General features: G+C 39.4%; 1 protein-coding gene across 2 annotated transcripts in view; it reads right to left on the bottom strand.

The window, feature by feature from the left end:
• Positions 1–1,214: 1,214 nt before the first annotated feature.
• HAO1 (hydroxyacid oxidase 1) overlaps positions 1,215–27,831 on the bottom strand; it is a 53,852-nt gene continuing 27,235 nt past the window's right edge. Inside the window, exons 4-8 of one of the 2 annotated variants that reach the window (XM_057700754.1) lie at positions 22,101–22,276; positions 11,005–11,096; positions 4,236–4,394; positions 4,050–4,119; positions 1,215–1,974 (exon numbers count right to left, since the gene is read on the bottom strand). In XM_057700754.1, coding sequence (XP_057556737.1) covers positions 1,904–1,974; positions 4,050–4,119; positions 4,236–4,394; positions 11,005–11,096; positions 22,101–22,276 — 568 coding nt within the window. In that variant the 3' untranslated portion in view covers positions 1,215–1,903. Of the gene's footprint in view, positions 1,975–2,090; positions 2,376–4,049; positions 4,120–4,235; positions 4,395–11,004; positions 11,097–22,100; positions 22,277–27,831 lie in introns of those variants that run through there. The other variant, XM_057700755.1, reaches the window with a different exon arrangement.

Genomic DNA, 27,831 nt, shown 5'->3' with positions numbered 1-27,831 from the left:
TTAAGATGCAGATGTAGAAAATGCACTTGGGGACACAGGGGTGGGGGTGGGGGGTAGGGGAAGCTGGGATGAAGTGAGAGAGTAGCACTGACATATACACACTACTAAATGTAAAAGAGATAGCTAGTGGGAAGTTGCTGCATAACACAGGGAGATCAATAGGATGATGGGTGATGACTTAGAGGGCCAGGATAGGGATGGTGGGAGGGAGTCCTGGGAGGGAAGGGATATGGGGATATATGTATAAATACAGCCGATTCATTTTGGTGTATGTCAAAAACTGGCACAACAGTGTAAAGCAATTATATTCCAATAAAGAGCTTAAAAAAAAAAAAACCCAACAACAAGACATAATGTCATGGTCATATTTTAAGGTAGTGATTCTCTCAAGTGCTTCACAGTAAATGAACAACCAGGGAGATGGTGAAAAGACAATTTCAAGCTCGCTTTGGTTACCGAGTTTACCTACAATCTGTCAAATACCTGGCTGAGGAATAAATACAAAAGTCATGTGACCAGGGCTCCTGGACAGGCCAACAGTGCAGTCACACAGGACTCCACGCTCCAAAGGGGGCCTCAAGCTGCAGTTTAATGTTCTGTTGTTGGCTTGAAATTCTTAATAATCTTATCTTTGAATGTGTATTTTATAAGTAAAGGACGACCGGACCATGGAACGTGAGCTGGGATCTGGGAGCCTAGAATCACACATTGTCCCACCCACCCCGCCACCCTACACCCCACCCCCACCACTGCCAGCTCCCCATGTTTCCTGAATGAGTCCTTGGCTGCTGGCTGACCCACCAGCCCAGTGGCAGTGCCGCCGTCCACCCCCGGCAGGGTCCTGGGCACAGAGGAGTCGGGACAGATCACAGGGCGGTGTTCGGGCACCTGTGAGGAGCCCCGAGTCCAAGGAAACATGACATTAGATAGCACAAAAAAGGGACCTTGACAGGTTAAGAGAAAAATCTTGGAAGAAAGGAAAAGGACTTTTTCCTGGTTTTTTGATAAAGGGGCCCGCATCTTCACTTGGCATGGCCCTCACAGATCATGTAGCTGCCCCTGCACGTGACTGTGAGTGGAAAGAAGCAAACGAATAAGAAGAGGAACAAGGAGGTGCAGCGAGTGAATGGGGATGCACAAGGGAACAGAGAGGTAATTCGGGTTCAGAGATTAAAATGGTTGAAATTCATATTGTTACAAATAGACCAGATAGCTTCTTTTCCAAAAATGCTTTATTTCTCTTTGATTAAGAAGCAATTTATGTCATAAAATACTCAGATATATTCTGATACTAAAGATGTGAATAGAAATCTACATTCAAAGAAGTAGCATAGCCCGGGGAGTTAAAAAGTATCTAGAAAATCACAAATTACCACCAACTTATCCTAATTCTATCAAGCGCTGTCTCTTTAGTATTGTGAATTCAAATCCCCTGTCTCTCCAGGCACATGCAGCCTTCTGAACCTGCGCTTAGATTTTAAGAACACAATTTTAGGGATATCCACACACAATGCGGGTTAATAGACAGGGAGGTTATTATCTTTTTACTTCTGCACTAGCTACCTCCAATTTTACCCAAGGATATCTTTTGCTTTGTAGCATGTGAGGCTGCCAGGGGATGACGTTGTCGAAACCCATTTTCTATGTTTTCTTTTTAACAGTTTATATATTTCCCGGATGCAAGTCCATTTCTTTCTAAAAGGTTCCTAGGACACTCATTGAAAAGTCAAAAGCAATGAACTTAAAATAGCAAGGGATTGCTATTTTGTTGGAGAAGAACGACACCCTTTGTATCGAAGTGGGGAATTACAGACTGTGGTCACCCTCTGCACAGTGTCTCTTTGTCAAGTAATACACGCCAAAAAAAAAAAAAATAATACAGATGGGAAAATATTGTGCACTGTCAGATCTTGGAAAGGGCCAAAGGAGTTTTCCTCACCAATGTCTTGTCGATGACTTTCACATCCTGGCACCCTGGAAAAATAACGCATACATTTAATATGAAATGAATGCAATAATAATCAGGCAGGTAATCGTTTTCCCAAGGAATGTAAAACTTGACAAATGTAAGGTTTATGATTCAAGGTAGGCTTGCCAAATCTTATGTGGCATGAGACCATTTTTATTACCTAAACAGTCCTTAACACAAAATGACTGGCACATATTTTTATTAACACAAAGAGTATATTCTTTTCTGCCACATTTAATAGAGAGTCACTGGCTGAAAGCTCTCTTTTAGGATATGTCTGTAGCAAATTAAAATGCGGAGTGAGGATTCAGAGAATGGCGTTCTTCTCACTGATGCTGTGTCCACACGGCTGCAGCTCAGGAGTGCGTAGACCACCGATCTCAGGAATTCTACATGTGGGGACAATCTGGGTGACAGGGATCAAAAAAAAGAGGCCCTCGTTACCTCCAAAAGTGGGGGAGGTGATAATTGACTTAAGGTGATTCTTTGCATCTAGAGGTCCATTCTGAGTCAAATTCAAAACAGTTGCTAGGAATAATGGTGATTATTTACTTGTTAGTTCTTTCAGCAAATACTTATTATTTATGTGCTACGCGCTGCTCTAGACACTGGGGATACTGCAGTGAAGACAACACAGACCCCCGCCTTGGGGTTCTTACATTCCAGAGAGAAAATAGATAATATGTAATGCATGTAATTAAAAAATAAATAACATAATAGATGATCTACAGAAGGTGTTAGGTGCTACGGAAAAATAATGAAATATTAATAGGGGAGAAAAGGTGGAAGTTGAGTGGGTGTAGGACAAATTGCCATTTTAAATACGGTGGGCAGGATGGGACCTTGTGAGAAAGCAGGATGTAAGTGTGAGCTGAAGGACATGGGAGAGTTAGTCATGTAGATATCTGGGGAAAGAGTGTCCAGGCAGGAGGAATGGCCAAGGCCAAAGCTCTAAGGCTGAAACATGTGTGACATCGTCAAGGATAAGCAAGGAGGCAAATGTGGCCTGGGTGGAATGAGCACGAGTGACAGGAGGAGCTGAAATCAGAGAGGTGACAGAGGTCAACCACATAAGACCTCGTAGACCATCGTAAAGACTTTGGCGTTGACTCTGACTCAGTTGAGGGCCATTGGAGGGTTCTGGTCAGAAGAGTGATATGAGCTGAGTTAATGTTGAAAAGCACAGTCTCTTGTATAAAAACAGATGACTGAACTTGGTGTACCCCCCCAAAAATAATAAATAAATAAATAAATAAATAAATAAATAAATAAATAAATAAAACCACTAATGAAAAATCTAAAAAAAAGCACAAAAAACATAAAAAAAATAAAAGCACAGTCTTGATGCTGTGATCAGCATAGACTGGGACAGGGATGGAAGCAACAACAGACAGGCTGACCCAAAATTCCCAAGGAAAGAGAGACAACGACGGGAGAGATACACAGGGAGACCATCATAGTGTCCAAGATGAAGGAAGATGATGAGGCTCCAGCCAGGTGGGTGGCAGTGGAGGTGGTGAGTGAGGTCTCTTTTACAGAAAGCACCTCTGTGGATGTGAGGGTATGAGAGAGAAAAGGAGTCAAGAGTGACTTGAGATTTTTTATCTGAGCAACTGAGACAAAGTATTAACATGAACTGAGACTGGAGAGTCTGCTGGTAGAGCAGGTTTAATGGAGAAAGTTAACAGCATAGCTTTGGACAGGTAGACTTTGAGATGCCCCTTAGACATCCAGGTGGAGCTGTTGACTGGCCAGTTAGAGTTATCATGCATGTGTTAAGAGAGGATGAAGAGTATGATGTAGTGTTCACCCTTAAGGTATTAATAAGTCTCGCCAAACAATCCCTGAGAAAACCTTCAAAGGCAGAGGCTAAGTGACCGCTACAGACAGCATGCGTCATGGTCCCTCCGTCCAGAGAGAGCTCTACACTGGAGCTGTGAGCATGCAACCAACTTTAAATTTAATCACCCTCCAAATGATTCTCTCCTCTTCCCTCTCAGATTCACTTCTCTCCACCAAGGAGCCTGGCCTAAAGACACCCAGAAGAAAAGAAGTTGTAAATGAGGACGCCAAGTCTTACCACTCAGAGCCATGGCCAACCGGAATTCTTCCTTCAGTATTTCAAGGACATCCTCAACGCCTTTCTCCCCCTAATTAAATAGAAGACACAGATCTTTTGAGCAAGTCCGTCTGACTGGCTGCATGGATTTATTTCATAGTGGAGTCATCCTGTTTCATATATTTACTGCTTTTGTCCTCCAATTACCTGGGAAGCCAAGCCCCAAATGATCGGTCTCCCCACAAACACAGCCTTGGCTCCCAGGGCCAGAGCTTTCAGAACGTCGGTCCCCTTCCGCACACCCCCGTCCAGGAAGACCTCCGCCTTCCCTTCCACAGCCTCCACGATTTCTGGCAGGGCATCAATCTGTGGAGAGAAGAGGGCAGTGATGTGACACTAGGCATGCTGAATTGTCCCCAGCTCGGTGTCCACAGGCCACCAGCTGCCTGACTAGGGCTACAGTGAATGAGGCTAGGTTTAGAATCAACAGTAAAACTATTCCCTCCCAAAATAAAAAAAGGTGCAAATGCCAGTCACTAAAAACTGACTACATTTGGAACTGAGTGACATTTTTCTATCAAAGTCCAAGGGTTTTATTCTATTCCTGATACTCAAATTCAACTATCATGATCCAAAAAAATAGGGACTTCCCTGGTGGCCCAGTGGTAAAGAATCCGTCCTGCAAGGCAGGGGACACGGGTTCGATCCCTGGTCTGGGAACTAAGATCCCATGTGCCACGGGGCAACTAAGCCTGCGTGCCACAACTAGAGAGCCTGTGAGCCGCAAATTACAGAGCTCAGGCACCCTGGAGACCACACACCACAACTAGAGAAGAGAAAACCCCCATGCCACAACTAGAGAGAAGTCCACGCATCACAAGGAAAGATCCTGCATGCCTCAACGAATATCCTGCATGCTGCAAGGAAGACCCAACGCAGCCAAAATATTTTAAAAATAAATAAATTAAATAAAATAAATATTGAAAAATGTATATAAACACAATTTCAAAAACGTAATGATCTTAAAAGATATAGTTATTTTTTATTAAACACAAGTATAAATGAATTATCTTGCTCATATAAATTACTCTGAACATTATTAATTAATTGAAAATCAATTAAAATTCATACTCAGATTGTGGTAGAAGCAATGGTATATAAAAATGCAAACGCCACCAGTCACACAAAAAACTTAGTCTCTGATTTTCCTATCCAAAATACGGGAATATGTATAATACTATAGCAGATACATATAATAACATAGCAAACATCCAGCTATACATTAAAGAACTCTCCCTGAAAATATTTTCTTGCTTTTAAGGAAAATGACCACATGCACCTGGAAGGTCCTCATCTTGACTGGCAATTGATGACAGGCTTATATCAGCACTAGAGAATATAAGATCCTCACTGAGGTCTATCTTGTAGATTGCATTATTGTTCCTAATTCTTCTCAACACTCTGAACCCAATCTTTCCAAGGCCACTTGCCAGTGTTTCCTACTAAAAGAAACAGAGTGCACTTACCATTCCTTGACAGTGGCCTTGGCCTTGCAATCTACTTTGGCCAATGATACGTGAGCAGAGGTGGCAAAGTGCCGTTTCTGGACATAGACCTTAGGAGACCTCATGCATTTCAACTTTCTCCTTCACCTGTGCCATTTGCCATGAGAGGAGAATCCCCCGGTCAGTGCTTCTCCTTTAGCTGAGACCCAGGGTAGATATTCAGCAAGCAGAGCTGTCCCATTCAAGCCCAGCTGGACCTGAAACTCAGAGCACAGCCATCTAACCAGTAGCAAATCTAGACTGGCAGACCTCCAGTTGACACAAAGCTTCACAGGAATAAAGACTCTGTTGATGTAAATCACTGAGTTTGCAATCTTTTGTTTTCTTGCTCATAAAGTTGGCTAATAACCAGTACGGTTGATAGCTAGTAACTGATACAATTGGCTACTTTGATGTAAATCTTTGCACTTGAGGGTGGAAACAATTCCCAAGGTGACCTGTAGGTCAAAATCTGTAGAAATTATCCACATTCATCCCCAAGTATTTAAATATAAAATTAAGTCCATATATCCAAGTGTAGTTTTTCTAGAAATAATTGTGCTGAAATCACTCAAAAGCTTTCCCACTTCTCCCCTAAAATTTTAGAGGCTCAAATTAAAGAGAGCTTTATGTAAAAGGCTGAAGACCAAACTCAACTACAGATTTGGAGGAAGTGAAGGCAACAGTTGGAGCACGGCCCCTAAAACATTTGGCAGGTAATGTGATTTTCCCCTTTTCCTTTCGGCTTCTCTGCCTGGCCAAACATGCTTTAGGTCCATTTACATACATCCCTTTACCCATACATAATCCTCCTTTTACAGTGAGGCAAGTTACATCAACATATAAATGCTACAATTTCCAAGTGATGATGCAAGCTATAATTAAGCATATTTCCCCATTTGAAACCAAAACCAAAGAAAAATATTAGCTAGCTTGGGTTCAATACACATTTTCAAAGTCACGCAAATCAAGTCTGTTTAGGATCTTTTCAATGCCCAACCTGGCCTTAAAAAAAAAAACTGATAAGGATACTTAAAATGTGAATCCTGGATTATAAAGCGAAGCCCAGGTTGGTGTTTCCTATGTCCACGGACAAGGATGCTCTGTCCATCGCTGAGCGTTTCTATCCTCCCTCTTTTCTCTCTAGAGCTGCACTTTTACTGGGTATATATTACACAGAATAATTCTGATCAGAGCAGATCAAATAAGTAAATACAGTAGACAAACCCACTATTTAATGACTGTTCTGTTTCCTTCTTTTCAGCTTGCTACACATCTAAGAGACCATTCATTTCAGCTTTTCTTTCCTTAGTGGTTCTTTAGACATCTAATTGCAGGCTTAGCTCCAGCAGTGTTAATCTACAGAAAAATATGGTAAGATTCCAGTGTACTACTGCTCACTCATCCATCCATTCACTGATTTATCAAACACTTTATTGATGACCTGGCAGATTCTAGGCACTGTGCCAGGCAGTTTAAGGAATCTAAAAAGAATCCCACGGGGATCTGACTCCCAAAGAGCCCTGCTCTTTCTTGTTCCTGCTCAAGATCCTCCCTGTGCCACAAAACTTCCACTCATAGCGGGCTTCCATCTTTCCACATTTTTATAGCATTTGGTGCTATACTCTTGATTTCTGACATTCTAGCATGAAACCCTTTAAAGTTTCCAAACCAAAACAGTTGAGCACAAACAAAAGCAGATAAAGCCAGAGGTGTTTTAGTTAACAGTAAAGGAGACAGATTCCAGGCCACTGCCTACAAGTCGTACTCTGACTCTATACCCATCACACTTCACCAGGCAGCCCTGACTGGGGGTGGGGGTGGGGGGGTGAGTTCTACGAAGCACATTTAGAAAATCACTATCCGTATAGGTCTGACTGATTGTTTGCAATTGCAAAAATGGTTGCAACTATCTCCCTCCCTGTCTTCATTTCCTTCCAAAGTGACATTTTCACTCCTCCCACCATGAAGGAGAAACGGCCAGAGGAGTCTATTTCCTCACCCCTTGAATCCAGACTAGTCTTGTGACTTGCTTTCACCAACAGAACAAGAGAGGTGACAGTTGCCTGTTCTAAGCCTAGAGCTCAAGAGGCTGTGCATATTTCCACTTGCTAGGAAAATTGCCACCTCGTGAGAACCAGCCCACCTGATATGCCAGATGTGAGATGATGCAGTCATCCCTGCTGAGAACATCCTACACCAGAGCCAGTAGTTGACCACAGACCCATATGAGTGAGTCCAGCCAGGAGCAGAGAAATCTCCCAGTGGATCTCAGCTCAAAATGCCAACTCACAAAGTTGTGACATGAATAAATGGCTATTGGATTTTAGCTAGTAAATTTCAGAGTGGTTTGTTACACAGCAAAAGCTAACTGATATATCAAGTGTTTCTCAAAGATAGAATGTCATGAATCCCTTTCAGAAGGAAAAATGAAATTTCTTAGATCTCATAGAATATGCCCAAGGACTCACTGATTTAACAACCCAAACCTTATTTTATGAAAATATTTTACAGTTGAGAATTTTTACTAGAAAAGAATGTCATATTTTTAACTTTAAGGTAGTTTGGGTCCAGTCAGCACCAAAACAAGAATGAAAAAATGAAAAAATAAAATGTTCCTAGGGTTCAAAGCCTCCAGAAAATCTGTCTTTAGACCCCAGATTTAGATTTTCTAGTACTGTGGATTTGGGGAATTGATTTGATTCTGCCATTTCATTCTCTAATTACTCCAAGACCAGTCTTGGCCACACTATTACCTTCACCCTAACGATCTTAGTGTGAACTTATTTTTGAACTCTGCTGTGGTTATTTTTGCAACCAACACAACACTATGAAGAGGCTCAGGCTGAAATTTCTGAGCAACTTGCTCACCCAGCTCTCACTCCTCAGAAGAGGCATGACAAGGACTTGAACTGAAGACTCTGGATTCATTTCAATGCTCTTCCAGTGAAGTCATGCTCCCTCTTTGGCTCTGATTTATGATGTCACAGAACGTGCAGGAGAGCAAGTCCTTCTGTGTATCTACCGAAAAGTTTTATGCCACAGCCTCCTCCAAGCCTTTTGCCACACGCCTCAAAACCATCACACCGAGAGAAAAACACCTTCACTATAAACTTAATCCTGCTTCACATTCTTCTCAGCAGCATACACCTCACATTTGCTCTAAAGTAGGAGGCAAAACTCAAGCAAGAATCTCTTCGCATGCACACATCACCCAAAGTGGAGGGTCATTGTTTTTCTTAAACAGTCTCTGAGACCACAACTCAAAAAGCCCCTTTAGATCAGTTTCCATATCCCCTCAGCCAGGAGGAAATAAACCAAATCGTTCAGATATTTTTCCCTTAAAATCTAGTTAGATTTCATTTCAGCAGATTTAGATTTTATCTTTAGAAAACAAACTTAATTTGGCCTGCACACTAAGTCTACGTCTTTGTACACAAGAGAGGTATAAATCCACGGAAAATCCTTGAACTGTGACAAACTTCTCCCTGCCCAGAGGAGCTCTTCACTCTCCACTGCAGGCAACATTTAATATCACCTAAAAAGATGGGTCTTTATAACTAATGCTGAATTGGAAAGAGCTGACAATGTCCAATTTTATGATTTTAATTATTGACTGTGTGCAAAGACTTGGTTCATTCCCACCATTAGCCCATTAGTGCTTCAAGAAACACTCTAAGTGCAAATGTGTATACCCAATGGTCTCCTGTTGTCATTCAGTCTGCACTAAGACCTACACAACATCCATGGCTTTAGCAAAATCAACCCGCTAGTTTTATGAAACAGTAATCCACTATTACTTGACTAAATTATTTGCATAAATTTAAATGTTCATCCCAATTAAAACCATCCCATAATAACTATGACTAAACGGCTCTAACAAAAGGGGGAAATGTATATGATGATCCAGCTCAGAGATGATGGTCTAGAAAGTCCATCTACATTATTGTGTAGATACATATTTATTCAAGTTTTGTTACGTGATGCTAGCTTACTTTGCCTATGATAAATGAGATTATGTTGATAGAATACTAAAGTTTCAAGGCACCAGAGAAATACTCTAATTGATTTTTAAACTTTAAAAGATGCAAAAGCTGAGATTCAGAGGGACTATTGATTCCCTCTGCCCCCTAGCAGGTCAGACCCTTCTCTCTTTCCTTGGCTATCATAATTATCTGGGCCCCCTCATGGGTCTTCCTGCCCCCTGTCATGCCACAGTCCAATTTATAATACTCATTGCTGCTGACTAAAGGCTTTCCTATTGCATATCCAATGACTCATAATATTCAAGGACCTACTCTTTGACCTGTCTGAGCAGGTGTATGTCCCAGGACTCTCGACTCCCACCAGGTGCTGAAAACAAAATGGATTCCGTGGCATTCCCCAAACACATCTCACTCTTTTCCATTTCACTTTTAGACTCACACTTGTAAAAACAGGGGTCCACATGGGAACAGAGCAGAGGTAAAAGGCAACTGCAAGCCCACTGCCTCATCTAAAAGAATCTTGGTCATTTTCCCACAAATGGACAGCATGGTCGGAGACCCCACCCCACCTACAGCTCCTGGCCTCCATTCTAGATCATGGGTCTGTGAAATCCAGCCCTGGATATGTGTCTGCCTACATGACTTTTGATACATGTCTGGGCCCCCCAGTCCTTGACCTTTAAAGTTTATGCCTGGTTGGGCTCCTTGGCTCTTGGCCTCTTCGAAACTAATTGCTCTCCTTTACAGTTTTAACTCCATCTCACACCATTCCAGCCCATTTAGTTTACTTTTATATCTGGATTCTGGACTCTGATTTGCCTAGCACAGAGTGTATAGTATATAAAAAATATAGATTCACATTGGATATCCTAGGCAGCTGTCAAAAATACTGATGCCTCTGTCTCCTCTGGCCCCACAAGGTTCTGATGGATGGATCTAGGGTGCAGCCTGGGAATTAGGATTCTTTTAAGCTTCCCAGGTGATTCCACTGCGCAACCAAGGTAGTTCACAGCTCCAACAGTGTAGCTTGTTTGCAGCAGACCTCTCCTTACCTGGGCCACAGGATTTCCACCTCTTTTCCCCACCTGCCCTTACTCTGCAGTTCTTCAACCCCCACCTCCAAGACTCTTAGCATAATCTTGTCTTTCATGCTCCAATTTACAACATACCTATCAGTATGTCTATGAATACAGGAATAATCCCTGCCCACAAACGGCTGCTTATTTAACACAGACTTTCATAAGTTTACAAATAAATAATTAGACTGAAAAATGATCTAATTTAGGTAGTTACTTGCCACTGAACTAAAATTTGAGATCTTACATATATTCATAATTTTTTACCTTTAGTGTTCACAAAAATAGATACATGAGGGAAGGCATTCATAGAGATAGCCAAAACTGGGATAGAAATGGGAATTCCAATCGAGCATTTGCCGAAACTCACAGTGGCTGGCACGCCGTCGAGCTGTCGAGCCCCATGATTTGACACCAAGATCCCGTCCAGACCATGTTTAACTGCCTCCCTGGCATCATCACCTAGAAAGAGCAAGAGGACCATCATCTAGAAAAGGTAACTTAAATAGGAGACTTGAGTTTTGAGGTCAAAGCAACCCAGTCTAAGGGAGCCTGACCTCACACATATGTACCTTGCTTGGAAACTTTAGCACAGAAATTCACCCAAGAGTTAAATCTAGAATTATAGTGATGGCTTCTTTGACCAAAAAAAGGTAAACATTTGTAACAATTTAATGATGAAATAAAATTATCAATAGATAGTAAATTGACATGCAGTTAAAATGCATATATCCTCATAAGGAGATACTCATGCTAAGTATTTTTAGTATTAACAAGATCAATTATTTAGCTTTTAATATATTTACTCCTCTACATTTGGATACCATGAAAGAATTTATAAGTAGCAAGCACTATACAGGTGATGAACAAGTCTATTTCAAAAACATTCTTTAATACAAAGTTATAACTTTAGTAATTATTTTAAGTAATAGTGTTCTATAATTAAATGTATTTTGCTCATTGAACTATATAAAAATGTAATATTAAAACTATATGCTACATCTCTAATCATACCTCAAAATATATTGGTTTCTGAAAATATAGTTTTAAAATAGATTAACTTCTTTAAGAATTAATTTCCAGCTTTTTTTATACTTATATTTTAAACTATTACATTCAAAATTCTCCCAATAAAACCATTTGCTAGTACAATTACGAAAAGAGCATTGGTTCTCAAGTTTAGCACTCAAAATTAGCCCAAGGTTGTAGTGAAATCAGATTTTGAAAACTTAAGCAGATAGATACAGAACATTGTATATATTTATAAATTCAGCGATGGAGATCAAGAGCAGACCTGACTAAGAATAATAAAAAAAAAAATTCATAGGAGAATTTGTAATTCTGATTGTTTGAAAGTTTTATGCCAAACCACCATTTTCCAAACTGCGTTTTATGGAATACTAGTTTTTAAATATTTCCATTTTTCAAAATAATGCTAGTAATACTTTTCTTCTAAAATTATAGGTGTATGGAAATGATAAACCCATGTGTTATAAACCGAATGTTTATATCCTTAAAAAATTCATATGTTGAATCTTTAACCCCGAATGTGTAACCCCCAAGGATTTGCAGGTGAATGCTTTGAGAAGTAATTAGGGTTAGATGAGGTCATGAGAGTAGGACACTCATGATGGTATTAGTGCCCTTATAAGAAGACAACAGAGAGCTTTCTCCTCTTTCTGCACGCACACAAGAAAGGGGGCATGTGGGCACACAGTGGCAAGGTAGCCGTCTGCAACTCAAGGGAAGAGCCTTCACAGAAAATGACCATGCTAGCTACCTAATCTCAGACTTCCAGCCTCCAGAAGCCCATAAATTTCAGTTTTTTAGAACACTCAGTCTCTCAGGCTACTGTATTTTGTTAAAGCAGCCTGAGCCAAACAAGACATCTTGTCATCATGTTGTTGTTATTACTATTACTATTAGAGATCAGTATATGTAAGCAATATATACTATTAGAGACTAGTATGTATAAGGAACATATACTATCAGAGACTAGTATGTATAAGGAATATACACTATATATATACTATACGTACTATAAGGAATAAATAGTATATATATATATATATATATATAAGTATATAAGGAATGTTATGACAAAACTTAAAATGCAATAAAATACAGTTGACCATTGACCAACAATGCAGGCGTTGGGGCACCGACCTCCACACAGTCAAAAATCCTTTTATAACTTACAGTTGGTCCTCTGCATATGCGGTTCTGCTGTATCTGTGGTTCCACATCCACAGATTCAACCAACCCCGGGGTAGTGTAAGACCATGGTACTAAGAATTGAAAAAAATCTATAGTGCAGTTCAAGCCTATGCTGTTCAGGGATTAACTGTAGTATGAAAGGTCATCTAATATATGAATTGCCAGTGTTTACCAACTAACTATTTTTGTATGTTATCTATCCACTTGTAAGCATACCTTGTGTTAGGCATCTTGTTACATACTAGATATAATGATTGATATTCTACATTTATTTTTTATTAAATATAAAATCCAATGTTTCAATGTAACTCTTTTAATCCAAGCATGCATTACATCTTGTGAGAGCTCACCGGCAACTTCTGAGGCACTCACGAGGAAAAGGCCCTAGCCTCAAGGTTGGAAGATGACTTTTTCCCCCACCCCATTCGTTCATTAATATTTTATATTTTCAAGTCGCTTCAAATTTGGACCATACATGTTTTATTACACAGTTTTCTTTTCCTGGATTTGCAATTACCTTTCTTTTTTTTTTTTTTTTTTCCCCCTCCATTTATCACAAGACTTTAGAGGATCCTCAAATTTCAAACCTCTCCATGATTCTATCTAACCTATTTAAATCATCTCGTCTTCCCTCTGGAGTCTACCTCCGGGAGCCCTCTGCCTTCCTGTTCTATCCTGCTCTAGTTATTCTCAAGGCCTTACTCTCCACCTTATAGGAATTCTCCTACTCTCTCTAGATTGAATCTATTTCTAGTCAAGTTTATGCTTTCATTTGGTAAGTTTTCTCATTTGTTTATAGTATATTCCTTTGTAGCTTCCTGAAAAAGGATCCATGGGAGGTGCGCTCGTAGAGCATTTGAATAACTTCTCTTGTGTTTGGATGATAATTGGAATAGGCATAATATTCTAGGCTGAAAATATTATTTTCCTTAGAACCTAAAAAACATGACTCCATTGTCTTCAGGTGCCCATTGTTGACAAGAAGTTTGAGGCTAGTTTAACTCCCATTACTTCGTAAGTAACCTGTTTATGTTTGTTTTCTCCCCTCATACACACTTTCCTCCTGAAATTTCACAAGAGATGTAATATGCTGTGACTTGTTTTCTCAGTCTACTGATTAATATCTCCAGCATTCAGATCATGTCTGTCTTTAATAATTTCTTCCCTCCCCCTTTTCTTTATTTTTCTAGCTGAAGCCCTTTTCAGTTGGATATTGGACATTGTAAAGTGTCTTCAAATCTCTCCTTTAATCATATTTTCTTCCTATTTGTCTTTTTGTTTTACTTTTTGGAAAATGTCTTTGGCTTTCTTCTTCAGTTAATCAACAATAATTTTATTTTTAATTCCAGAAATCATGTTTTTAATATTTGGGAGCAATTTTTATATTATGATTTTCTTTTCATGACAGATTTTTCTTATTTAGGCATATTTTCAATTTCTCTATCATTTGAAATTTTTTAAGTTCTTTTCTTTTTTTTTTTTTATTATTTTTTTGGGGGTACACCAGGCTCAATCATCTGTTTTCACACACACATCCCCGTATTCCCGCCCTTCCCCGACTCCCCTCCCCTCGAGTCCCTCCCACCCTCCCTGCCCCAGTCCTCCAAGGCATCCTCCATCCTCGAGTTGGACCCCCCCCCCCCGCCATACAACAACCTCCCACTGACTATTTCACAGTTGGTAGTATATACATGCCTGTGCCACTCCCCCGCCTCGTCTCAGCCTCCCCCCCACCCCCCGCCCCCTCACATACCCCGAGTTCTCCAGTCCATTCTCTGTATCTGCATCCTTGTTCTTCTCACTGAGTTCATCAATACCATTTTTAGATTCTGTATATGTGAGTTAGCATACAATATTTATTCTTCTCTTTCTGACTTACTTCACTCTGTATGACAGACTGTAGTTCTATCCACCTCATTACATATAGCTCCATCTCATCCCTTTTTATAGCTGAGTAATATTCCATTGTATATATATGCCACATCTTCTGTATCCATTCATTTGTTAATGGGCATTTAGGTTGCTTCCATGTCCTGGCTATTGTAAATAGTGCTGCAATAAACATTATGGTACAGGTTTCTTTTGGGATTATGGTTTTCTTTGGGTATATGCCCAGGAGTGGGATTACTGGATCATATGGTAATTCTATTTGTAGTTTTTTAAGGAACCTCCAAATTGTTTTCCATAGTGGCTGTACCAACTTACAGTCCCATCAACAGTGCAGGAGAGTTCCCTTTTCTCCACACCCTCTCCAACATTTGTGGTTTCCAGATTTTGTGATGATGGCCATTCTGACTGGTGTGAGGTGATACCTCATTGTAGCTTTGACTTGCATTTCTCTGATGATGAGTGATGTTGAGCATCTTTTCATGTGTGTGTTGGCCTTCTGTATGTCTTCTTTGGAGAAATGTCTATTTAGGTCTTCCGCCCATTTGTGGATTGGGTTATTTGCTTTTTTGGTATGAAGCTTCATGAGCTGCTTGTATATTTTGGAGGTTAATCCTTTGTCCATTGTTTCATAGGCAATTATTTTTTCCCATTCTGAGGGTTGCCTTTTAGTTTTCTTTATGGTTTCTTTCACTGTGCAAAAGCTTTTAAGTTTCATGAGGTCCCATTTGTTTATTCTTGATTTTATTTCCATGATTCTAGGAGGTGGGTCCAAAAGGATCTTGCTTTGATGGATGTCATGGAGTGTTCTGCCTATGTTTTCCTCTAGGAGTTTTATAGTGTCTGGCCTTACATGTAGGTCTTTAATCCATTTGGAGTTTATTTTTGTGTATGGTGTTAGGAAGTGTTCTAATTTCATTCTTTTACATGTTGCTGTCCAATTTTCCCAGCACCACTTATTGAAGAGGCTGTCTTTTTTCCATTGTATACTCGTGCCTCCTTTGTCAAAGACAAGGTGCCCATATGTGTTTGGGCTTACTTCTGAGTTCTCTATTCTATTCCATTGATCTTCCTTTCTATTTTTGTGCCAGTACCATACTGTCTTGATCACTATGGCCTTGTAGTATAGTTTGAAGTCAGGAAGCCTGATTCCACCAACTCCATTTTTCCTTCTCAAGATTGCTTTGGCTATTCGGGGTCTTTTGTGTTTCCATACAAATTGTAAGATTTCTTGCTCTAGTTCTGTGAAAAATGCCATTGGTAATTTGATCAGGATTGCATTGAATCTGTAAATTGCTTTGGGTAGTACAGTCATTTTCACAATGTTGATTCTTCCAATCCAGGAACATGGTATGTCCCTCCATCTGTTTGTGTCGTCTTTGATTTCTTTCATCAGTGTCTTAAAGTTTTCTGCATACAGATCTTTTGCCTTCTTAGGCAGGTTTATTCCTAGGTATGTTATTCTTTTTGTTGCAATGGTAAATGGGAGAGTTTCCTTAATTTCTCTTTCTGCTCTTCCATTGTTAGTGTATAGGAATGCAAGAGATTTCTGTGCATTAATTTTGTATCCTGCTACTTTACTAAACTCATCAATTAGTGCTAGCAGTTTTCTGGTAGAGTCTTTAGGGTTTTCTATATATAATATCATGTCATCTGCAAAGAGTGACAATTTTACTTCTTCTTTTCCAATTTGGATTCCTTTTATTTCTTTTTCTTCTCTGATTGCTGTGGCTAAAACTTCCAAAACGATGTTGAATAATAGTGGTGAGAGTGGACACCCTTGTCTTGTTCCTGTTCTTAGAGGGAATTCTTCCAGTTTTTCTCCTAGTTCTTTTCTTATTTTATCTCTTTCCTCTGGAATCAGCTTTCTTATAGATTTACCTTGGTCTTTTATGGTTTGGTGTTTCTGAAATGCCTTGTGATGCTAAAGTTTTCATTTATATTCTAAGAAGAAAGACTAGGGAGCTAATGTAGGCTTCCAGAGCTCTTTTGCAAATCAATGTTATTACTGCCAAGTCTTTGCCTGGGGAAGAAATTCTTGGAGCTCCATGTGGAACAAGACAAGGAAAGTCAACTGAGGGGCTACTGGACTGTGAGCCCCAGTGTCAGAATGAGGACAGATCATGGCATGTTGTGACAGTGGTCCACCCACAGGTTGTCCCAGCACTCATTTATTTCATTAAAAAGGAGTGAGCTACTCTGCAAAGTTGTCTATTACTGCACAAGAGGTGAGGGAGGGGGACAGGATTATTGGCTGGTGCATGAGCTTCACAAACAGAACACCAATGCACCCCTTTGCTTTCAGTTTCCACTTTTCATCCACCGTCTCTGTCACACTTACACACTAGACATCCAGAGGCCCCCAGACATGCCACGTTATGACTTTATCCTGCCTTCAGGGTTCCCACCAAGACTACCTGCAGGGCCAGTTTTCTTTTCATTTTCTTCCTGTCAACATGCTCCCTTATGTTTTGTTTCTTTCATAAATTTCTTGTTTTCTCTGATGTTTATGCCTCTCATCTTCCTTTGCTTTGTTGTCATAAGTGTTGCATATTTTTGGATTTCTGTACTTTAATTTCAGTGGGGTCTTATTTTTGATGAGTGTTTTGAACCAGAAGCCCAATACACCATCATTTAAAACATGTTTGGAAAATAGTTTTCTAAAGACACAAAGTTAATACAGTGCTGTCCAATATAATTTTCTGTGATGATAGAAATGTTCTAGATCTGTGTGATTCCATAAAGCAGCACATATAGCCATAGAGTCATGGAAATGTGGCAGCATACACGAGAAACTGGAATTTTACCTTTATTTAATTTTAATTAACTTGAATGACCACACTTGGCTAGTGGCTGCCATATTGGCTAGCTCAGCTTGAATGTTTGCATGAGTTTACCTACTCTAATAAAGAGATGTAGTATGGTATTTTTCTAAAAGACGAGATATAACCATAAGTAACATTCACAAACAATGTAAAATGTATTTGGAATTGCTCTGATTATTTAGTTGTGTATGTGATACCAAACATAAATCAAAAGTTAAAAAAAACAAAATATATGAACTATAATATTTTATGAACTCCATGATTGAAGATGTATGCAGTCTTCCTATATATATGCAGGTACCCGTCACCATTAGCTATAACCTGTGTCTTGAGGTATTGAATACTATCAATAAATTTATATTACACAGTATGAAAAAGAGATTAATACCTTAGGCTTAGTAGTAAGACCACTGAAATTTGAATCCTGTATCTGTTTTGTGCTTGCCATGTAAGTGGCAAATTATTTAACTTCTTTTCATGCGCATCAGTGTACTAAACTACGAAATGGGGATAAAGATTCACATAAGATTGGTTTCTGGAATAAATGAGTTGAATGAGTGCTTAGAAAGTGCCTGACACATGCTGAGCATGCAGATAAATGTGAACTGTTATTATTATTATTTTCATCTGATGGTGCAGGGAGTACTAAGAAGATGAGTAAGTAGAAGAAGATTCATTTGCTGGATACTTTCAGCAAGTTTGCTTGAGTTTTGTTTATCACAATACATTTTTATCCTAGTGAGGATTATGGTTATTATAAGCCTTTCATTTTGAAGGAAGTGCTACTTAAGTCATAGTTTGTTGTCTTTTATCATTTTAAGTGGTTTTCTCTGTTCTTCCAGGCAGTGCTGGGAATGTAGGGAGAAATGACAGAATGATTTGCTCAGAAGATAGAATCATGAGTATCTAGCGACAAAACAAAGTAATCATTTATGACCAGATAACAGCCCCTTTCATTAGTTACTTATGAAATCTTGTCCATAGTTTTACATTTTATTTTAACCCAGAGAGAAAAAGTTTCTTTAACAAGAGAGTCTAATGGTCTTAGCAAAATATTCATGAATCTTTGATCATTAATCCCTAGAGTTTACAGACGTGGCATTCCACATTTGTTGATTTGCCAGTTAATACATTAATTGATGGAAAAACACAAGATCGATAGTGAATAGCACTACCTGCTACCTTACTAACACATTGTTTCCATATTTCATCCAATATACCAAAGTGAAATCTAAGTACTAGAGGTTTATCCTCAAACCCTTGGCGTTTCTGGCCCAGGACTCCTGCTATCTCAAGAGGAAGTCAGTAACTAACTCCTAGCTCCACAGCAGCAGCTTTGAACACAATCCAGGAACACTGAGTGAATATGCTTTGAGAATGTCTTTAAAAACTGGAGATAGGAAAATAACGAGTTAGAGAAGTTTCTGAGAGACCAAAAGCTACTACCGATGTGAGACAGCCTAGTTTAAAAATTTTTTAATTTAAAATAAAACTCTAAAAAGCATATGTCTCTGCTCATATGCCATTTGTTAGCGTGAGTTCTGGCGAAGACCTAATCCTGCTTCGAGTACATGTTTGGAGTTCGTGTTGAGTTTTCCAAGGGAAGAGTTTAACCGCAGCGAGAGATTATATCTTGCAGTTCAATCTGTATTCCTACAAATGCAATTCTTAAAATGGTAGTAAGCGGGGATATTTCATTGAGATCTTTACAGTTGCCCATGATTTCATGTTCCTACAAACATAATCTGTGCCTTTCTGGTAAAAGGAAAATGAAAGAAGATAGATGACTCTCAGTCAATCCATGTGACCTCTGGATGAAGATCTGTGAAATAATGAGATCTGGATTTCCTAGAACTGGCCTCCCCTCCAACCAGACTGAGCGTGTGCACTGCTTGATGTAGTTGTTGTCATAGTGATGATTCTTGTTTGTTAAATAAATGAAATAAATAGTTACAGAGAAACTAGACAATATAAACTGTACATGTATAAATAAGCTATTTCCTTTCAAATGCCAAATGCCCCGTCTTTCCTTCTCTTACTTTTGAACTTTCTCTAATTATAGACATTCATATAGTTTTCACTAGGAATTTTACTTAATAAATATTTGGGCTGTCTATTGGGTGCAAAACATAATGAAAATATGAGAAACAAGTCACATTCAACATAAAACATAATAATAAAGTCTAATTCAATAGTTTTGCATCATATCCTAGAGGACAAAGTTGTAGAAAATTATATATATTGGGAATCCAAAGTTGAAAAGTTGGTTAAAAAAATTAAGCCAATTGCCCAGGGCCACTTCTGTAATGAGAGTGAATTAAATACCTGAAACAGCACTAATTTTGTAAAACAAAAATTAGTTTTTGTTTTACAAAATTAGTGTAAAAAACCCTCTCAATTACCTCACTGACATTACTGTAGGTCAAGCCACGTCATCTCTTACCTGGGCTACAGCCGTTTCCTAAATAGCCTCCCTGACCACAGTTTTGCCACCTTCATCGAGAAGGTCATTATACAAATCATCATTTTTCTAAGATGCCAATCTGATGAGGTTGCTTCCGTGATCAAGATTCTTAGTGGTTCTCAACCATCTTAAAGTCTACATTCTCTAATATGACTTTATGTTTTAATATTGTTAACTTGTGACTGCTGTGTTTTGTCATAACTGAAATCTGAAAAAGAGTTTTTTGACCTGATATCATGGCAAAATTCAAGGATCACCTTTCATCCTGGAATGAAATCTTCCCTAACTCACTTTTATAATTGTCTAAATCCTATTTTCAGCCTCATTCTTTTTTTTTTAGTAGGAGCTGGGTGGTCTATTTATTTATTTATTGGCTGCTTTGGGTCTTTGTTGCTGTGCACAGGCTTTCTCTAGTTGTGGTGATTGGGGGCTATTCTTCATTGTGGTGCACAGGCTTCTCGTTGCAGTGGCTTCTTTTGTTGCAGAGTACGGGCTCTAGGCACGCAGGCTTCAGTAGTTGTGGCATGTGGGCTCAGTAGTTGTGGCACACGGGCTTAGTTGCTCCACAACATGTGAGAGCTTCCCTAACCAGGGCTCAAACCTGTGTCCCCTTCACTGGCAGGTGGATTCTTACCCACTGCACCACCAGGGAAGTCCCTTCAGCCTCATTCTTATACTCCATAGATTTCAATCTCAGCATCTGTGACATCTTATTGCACCCAAATTCTTTTTTTTAGGTCTATCTACTGCAAGAATGGGGTGTCCTTTTGGCCAAGGACTTCAAATTATTTTATTTTTTTTATTTTAGCACACAGTAAGCATGATAAATGTTTATTTATGAAATGAATGCGTGAGTGAATAAGTGGATGGATGAATGAATAAATGGGGCAGATCCTTCAGGTTAATACTTCAGTACCTACAGTTGAATAGAGCTGCAGGAAGTAGCACTAACAGTCACGGACCACAGTATGGACGTGAGTAAGGTCAGTGAAACTGTTGTTTAAAGGTGTCCATGATATCAGGATATACTCAATGAAGTATAATCCACAGATGAACTAAAACAATGGTCAATAGGAAAGAATGTAAGTACATTTTTTAAAAGTACAGATTAAGACAGATCTGGATTTAGACATAACCCCACTACTTAAAAGCTTCATTAGGCCCATTCTTTTACTTATTTTTGAGTACATAAGATTAAATAAAGTCAGGGGCATGCCTAGAGCTTTATAAATAGGGACTATGAGGCATACGTATTCAAGTAAAACCTATGAAAAAGTTTTGATTCTAAGTCATTGTTAACCCTGAGATAAGTTAACAGAATCCGTCATCCCAGAACCTCTTACTTAAACATTTCCATTTAAAATAATATGTTTTGGGCAGTTATCTATATAACAGTACTTTTAAAAAAAGTGTTTTCAAAGGCAAGAAAACATTTTTGTGGGTGAACACATTTACACTCCAAATTACGATAGTCATTGGTACCTCCCTGTGGGGTCTGCATACATGTGGATACCAGGGAAGTGGTCAAGTTCCTTAATACCCATGGCTTGATATTTGAGCATTTTAATGTTCTTGTCAGCCTTCCTTCAAAGGGAGTATGGGATTCACCACACTCAAAAAATCAGTTCTAGTCATTGGTACTGGGAGCGAACAGGAGGAAAATAGAAAAGGCTCTTAAAAGAAGTCTGGCTGTCATAATATCATCCTTGGGGCTTCCTGTTGTCTGAGAGCAGCTGTTGGCAGCTCTCAGACAAAGCAGTGAACTCAAGACCTCCTACCTAGATCTTGCCAAACTCCGTGATGCAATGACAGCTCCAAAGTAAGGCAATGGCATCCTGATTCTTTAGAAAAGGTAACTTCTTACTTCATGAGAGTGCTGTTCTTTTTCACACTACTACCTAAGAAGGAGGAAATATTTACTTAATAAGATCAAAAGGGAGAGCTGAGAGATGAGATGGCTCTTCCTATTTACATACTCATTTTTCCTGATTATTTTCCCTGAAAAAAATATCATGATCATATCCATAAAGAATCATAAAATCAGGATGAACTCAAGTAGAGAAATAAACAAACCTCTCAAAATGCCTTTTGCAACAATGGGCAGGGAAGTCAATCTTCTTAGCCATTTAATATCCTCCCAGCTGATAGAAGGGTCTATTGCTTTAGCCACATACGCAGCAAGTCCACTGTTGTCTCCAAAATTTTCCTTAGGAGAAAATGCTAAATCATTGGTTTCAAAATTTTTCATTCTGAAATAAAGAAATACTTAAAATGAGATATTTCTGAAAGTTAAAGATGTCTTTACAATGATTCATTCAATGAAAAAAAAAAAGGTATTCTTTTCAAATCAACGGTCCGTTCACTCTTCAATCATCTGCAGATTGACTGCATTTACATTTTCCGTATTTTAATGGAGGATTCCAGGCTAAATGTGAACTTAATTGGTCACTTAAAGTTTATTTTACATCTTAGGCTTTTTTACATAAATAAATCAGTTTAAAGGAGAAATGTTTGGCCTAGTTTAAGTATATCTACTTTTTAAGCAGGTTTATGAATATACACAATAAATTTGATGCTGTTTTCAGCCAGCAATGCATACTAATCATAAAGGTGAACATTTGCAGGGTGCATCAACATTCACAGAGGGCATTCATATACCCACGACTGAAAAAAAACTCCTGGAAAATGAAATTGATACTCTATAATTCCTATTTTACATAGAAAATAAAGCCAGAACTGCAGAACAAGATGCCTCCAAGTATGAAACTAGCTAAGACAGAATTTGGGCTCCAAACTGGGTCTTTTGACTCCTAATTACATTTTCTTCACTCAGATCTCAATTGCATTCTGGCAATGTCATTGGGCTTCAGAAATCTTTCAAAGACCTTGTGGAAAATTCTAGAGGAGACTCGAACTGCAGTCACATGTGTTAACACCTTCTGTCTGTTGCCACTGTAGACTCTTGCCCTGTCCTACTATTACCATGGTGGTGGTGGTGGTGGTGGTAGCGGTGGTGGTGGTAGGCATAGAGAGAAGGGGGAAGTGTTTCCCAGAAGATGAGTTGTCAGCTCTTGCTTTTCCCTTCTCCATTTAGTTGCTTTCTCTGAAGTTCTCTGCTTGATGACTCAGACTCCCCAGTCTTCCAGACAGTCCTGACCAGGATATGAGTTTTCCAATTATCAAGACCTTCCTTACTCTGCCTGTGGTGTGATGGTTAGTTTTGTCAGCTTGACTGGATTAAGGGATACTTAGGTAGCTGGTATTGATTATTATGTCTAGTTGTGTCTGGATGAGAGTAGCATTTAAATCAGTAGATTGAGGAAAGATGTGGGTGGGCATCTTTCAATCTGTTGAGGCCCCAAATAGAACAAAAAGGTGGAAAAAAGACGAATCTGTTCTCTCTGTTTGAGCTGGGACATTCATCATCTCCTGCCCTTGCATAAGGAGCTATTGCTTGTCAAACCTTCAGGCTTGGACCAGGACTTACACTATAGGCCCCCAGTTCTTGGGCCTTCAGACTCAGACTAGGACTTATCCCATTGGTTCCCTTGGTTCTCAGGCCTTCGTATTTGGACTGGAACTACTCTGACTTTCTTGGGCCTCCAGCTTGTAGATAGTAGATTGTGGGATTTCTCAGCCTCCATAATTGTGTGAGAAAATGCCTGATACTAAATATTTCTATAGATATAGATACAGATATAGCTATGGAATTGCTATTGGTTCTGTTTCTCTGGAGAACTTAATACATATGACTTTTTCTTGTTCCCAGAGCCTGAGTCACCATCTACACAGCAGACTCAACTTGTCAAGGGTGTATAAATACCCCAGCTCCTTCACCCTAAGCAGACTAACTCTGAGACGTTCTATAAGGTCTCCCAGAGTCTCCCAGCAAGATTAAGTTTCAGTTGCCCCTAGCTGTAGCTGCTTTAAAAACATGCCTATTGTCCACCACCTCCCCTCCCTTGCACCGCTTCCCTACTCCTCGACCAGTGTTCCTTTCAACTGCCAAAGGAACTGCTTGTACTGAAACCACTCTGCTCCTAACGGAATCCAAACTGAGACACAACCCCATTGAGTTGCTGCCTTTTCCTATGTCTAACTCTGTTAACCCAGATTAGAACAATATTTCTCTAATTCACCTGTAAGACTCTGCTACTGGCTTACTCTACACCGGAAGGCTTTTCTCTTAGGCTAATATCCTGATATCATGACTAGATTTTGGCAGTTCTCCAAGCTAGGGAGAAAGCCTTTTCTGCCTGCACCTCTGACCACTAACTGGATGGATGGCCATCTGGCTACACAGTGGCACCCTGCATGTGACTAGGCTGCCCTATAGACCCAAATCCAATTGCCTACTTCATTTCTTTAAAAGGCTGACTTTGAATGATGACAGTGGCCTGGACTCACCTTGCTCTTCTGTGCCCTATAAATTACCCTGCTAGCCAATCTCCTCTTTGAGGAAGAGCACAGCTGTATATGGATCTCTGGATTAGTCACAGGGCTTTATTCCCTTCCACTGGCCCGGCCATTGAACACGGAAAGCATCCTGGAGCCAAGGCTATAACAAGTTTTATAGAAACTTAGATGGACACAGGCACACTATTTTTAAAATTTTTAAGAGAATCATAAGACTTCAGGACTTTCCTGGTGGTCCTGCACTTAAGACTCCATGCTTCCACTGCAGAGGGCACAGGTTCAATCCCTGGTTGGGGAACTAAGATCCCACATGCTGCACAGTGCAGCCAGAGAGAGAGAGAGAGAGTATCATAAGACTTCAATACAAAATTAGGTTTAATGCTTTTAGCGTGCTTTCAGCTAAAATAGCTGGTTGTGTAGCTTGGGTGGCATCTATTATCATAAGGACGTGAACATTCACATCCCATATAACTCTATTCAACCACTGGCAAAATCTTCTCAATAAGGATTGAACAGTTCGTCTAATAATTTCATTGACTCGGGTGGCCATTAAAGATAATAGAAAATTCCAACTCTAAGAGAGTCATACTGGTATCCATCTATTGGCTGAGTTTTGGTTTGGATTTTAGCTGAAATACTTGGGCTTTTTTTTTTTTAATGAAACCACTTAAGGTTGCACATTTTATCACAGATTTTGGCCCTCTGTGGTCATCCTAACTTCAATTAAGCTAACCTTCTGGTCAATAAACATACCCTGATTATGGAGACCTATTCCATTACTTAGAACTGAAATTAAGTGATATCAAATTCCAAATTTTTAAATAATACTGTTAATAAGAAAAAGGTCCAGTCTGTCTATCCCATAGTAAAACCAGGGGGAAAAAAAGAATATCTCTATGTGTGTATTCTCTGCATAGCACCCCACCCCCATCCCGAACAAGCTACAGTGTTTCAGCAGGGGTGGGGTGAAAGGGTGAAATGGATAGGAAAAAACAGAAACATGGATAAAATTATATAAATAACTGTTGTTATTCTTGGATGGTGAAATGCAGATCAACACTTGAATGAATGTTGCCTTACAGAAATTTCAGGGCACAATGAAGCCTTGTTGTTACTCTAAAACGTTGTTCAAAGCCAGAAGCCAAGAAAAAGTTTTCAGATATCTTGACAGAGACCCACGATGGAGTGTTTTACCCATGGCTCTGAGGGAAACCTCCATGAATGCTATTTTTATTAGAGTTATGACATATACACAAAAAACACTTAAAGCAGCTTCTGATAACCAAAGTATTCCATTTCGTAAGGAAGGAAAAGAGCAACATCAAAATAATAACACGATTACTTGGGACTTAATTCTCCGAATCCCAATCTGTTTAATGACCCAAAGGCAAGGGATAGGATTTCTTCTTTGTAAGGGACTCATTGTGCCTTGAAAGGCCTTCAAATGTACTTTTTAATCTAATATAAAAATGATTTTAGTTTTTAGTAAGTTAGCATCATAAAAATGTAACAACTACTAAAGTTAACATTATTAAATAACCAATAGTAACATTAATAAATGATGACTATTATTGAGAAATATACACTATTTTGTATCATAAGTAGTGATAATGTGACATTAAAGATAAAGCCATATGTCTCCATTGTGGGGAACAAATTATAACAACTGGTAGAACACACGATATCAACACAATATGAGAGAGAGACATTCAAAATACACTATAGAAATCAGAGCAAGGAGCACCAGCCTTTAATTCTGTGGATAGGAAAACATTTCTATTGATTGCACAGCCCTGCTAATTTCTTTTTCAATGTGGCCAGGTGAAGAAAAGTTCAGGGCGAGGATTTTAAGTATGAGCTCAAACCCTCGGTCAACTTCTTACTAGTCTTGTTTTATTAGGTGAAATCTCTTATGATCTGGTACACTTTTAGTAATTGATTCAACATTACTTATTGAGCACCTACTACATGCCAGTGTTTTAGAAAAATGGTCAAAAATGTCTAGCTACCTATGGCTGATATCCTAGCAAGGGGAGACAGAAAATAAACAAGGAACAAAATCAATAGGTAATTTACGGAGCCTGTTAGAACATAAGTACTATACAAAATAAAGAAACAAGAAGAGCAGAATAAAAGGGATGTGAGCTGGTAGAGACTTTACTTGGAAGTTTAAATATGGTAATCAGATGTGGCCCCAGTGAGAGGCCGCCTTGTATAGGAAACTGGCAGAGCTTTGTCCTTGTATTTGTTTCCTGTTGCTGCTGTAACAAGCACAAGCCTAGAGGCTTTAAAGTGACACAATTGATTATATTATAGTTCTGAAGGTCAGAAGTCCAAATGTATCTCATCGGGCTAAACTCAAGGGGTCAATAAGGCTGTTTTCCTCCCAGAAGCTCTAGGCGAGAATCTGTTTCCTTGCCTTTTTCAGCTTCAAGAAACCACCTAGAGTCCCTGATTCCCGGTGTTATCACTCCAACCTCTGCTTCTCTCATCGCATCTCCTTCTCAGACCCTGACCCTCCTGCTTCCCTCTTATAAGGACCCCTTTCGTTATGTTAAGCCTCCTGTGCTAATCCAGAATAACCATCCCATCTAGAGGTCCTTAACTTAATCACATATGCAAAGTCCATTTTTCACGTAAAGTAACATATTCAAAGTTTCCCAGGATCAGAACATGGACATCTTTGGGAGGTCATTAAAAATAATGTGAATTAATTAATATTATGTGAATTATATTGTGAATGTTTTCCTAGCCAAATTTAGAGGCTATTGGGTCATGTACAAAGTCCTCCTTCAAATCCTTTTCTCCCCTCCACCCCCACAACCTAAGACCCCACATATATTGTATCTCTATTCTGATCTCTATTATTTATTTTTTATTTTGGTTTCCCAATATAAAGATGTGTAGGTTCATCCCTGATGCCAAAATGTAAAGGAAGTGGTTAGTCGTGCATTGACTGGGGGAAAGAACACTACAGGCAGAGGGAAGAGTCAGTTCTGAGGCTCTAAGGTGCAGGTGTGCCTGGCATGTTGAAAGAACAGTACGGAAGCCAGAGATGCTGGGAAGAGTGAATGAAGATGAAGGTGCTGGGCAATGAGGTCGGAGAAGCAAGGGGGAGACCCACCGGCCACTTTTATCGGAAGAGACCTGGGAAAACAGTCCAGTCTCATCTCCTTTTGTGTGTTCTTCTCTGGCTATTGTGATGAATACATCATTTCAGGCAGTAAGGAAGCATGTCCCTGGGCAAATTATCAAAAGAGTAGATGTCGTAATTTACCGTGATCTTAGTCAATTATTGGAAATTTCTTTTCTTTTCACTGACTTGGTGTTGCACTGAAGAGCCAAACCCTAACCATGGGGCACGGAGATGGACAAGGTCCCTGCCTCA

Source organism: Hippopotamus amphibius, chromosome 12 (genome assembly GCF_030028045.1).
Source record: "Hippopotamus amphibius kiboko isolate mHipAmp2 chromosome 12, mHipAmp2.hap2, whole genome shotgun sequence".
In the NCBI taxonomy this organism is placed as follows: domain Eukaryota; kingdom Metazoa; phylum Chordata; class Mammalia; order Artiodactyla; family Hippopotamidae; genus Hippopotamus; species Hippopotamus amphibius.
This window is presented reverse-complemented; position numbering and strand designations above follow the sequence as displayed.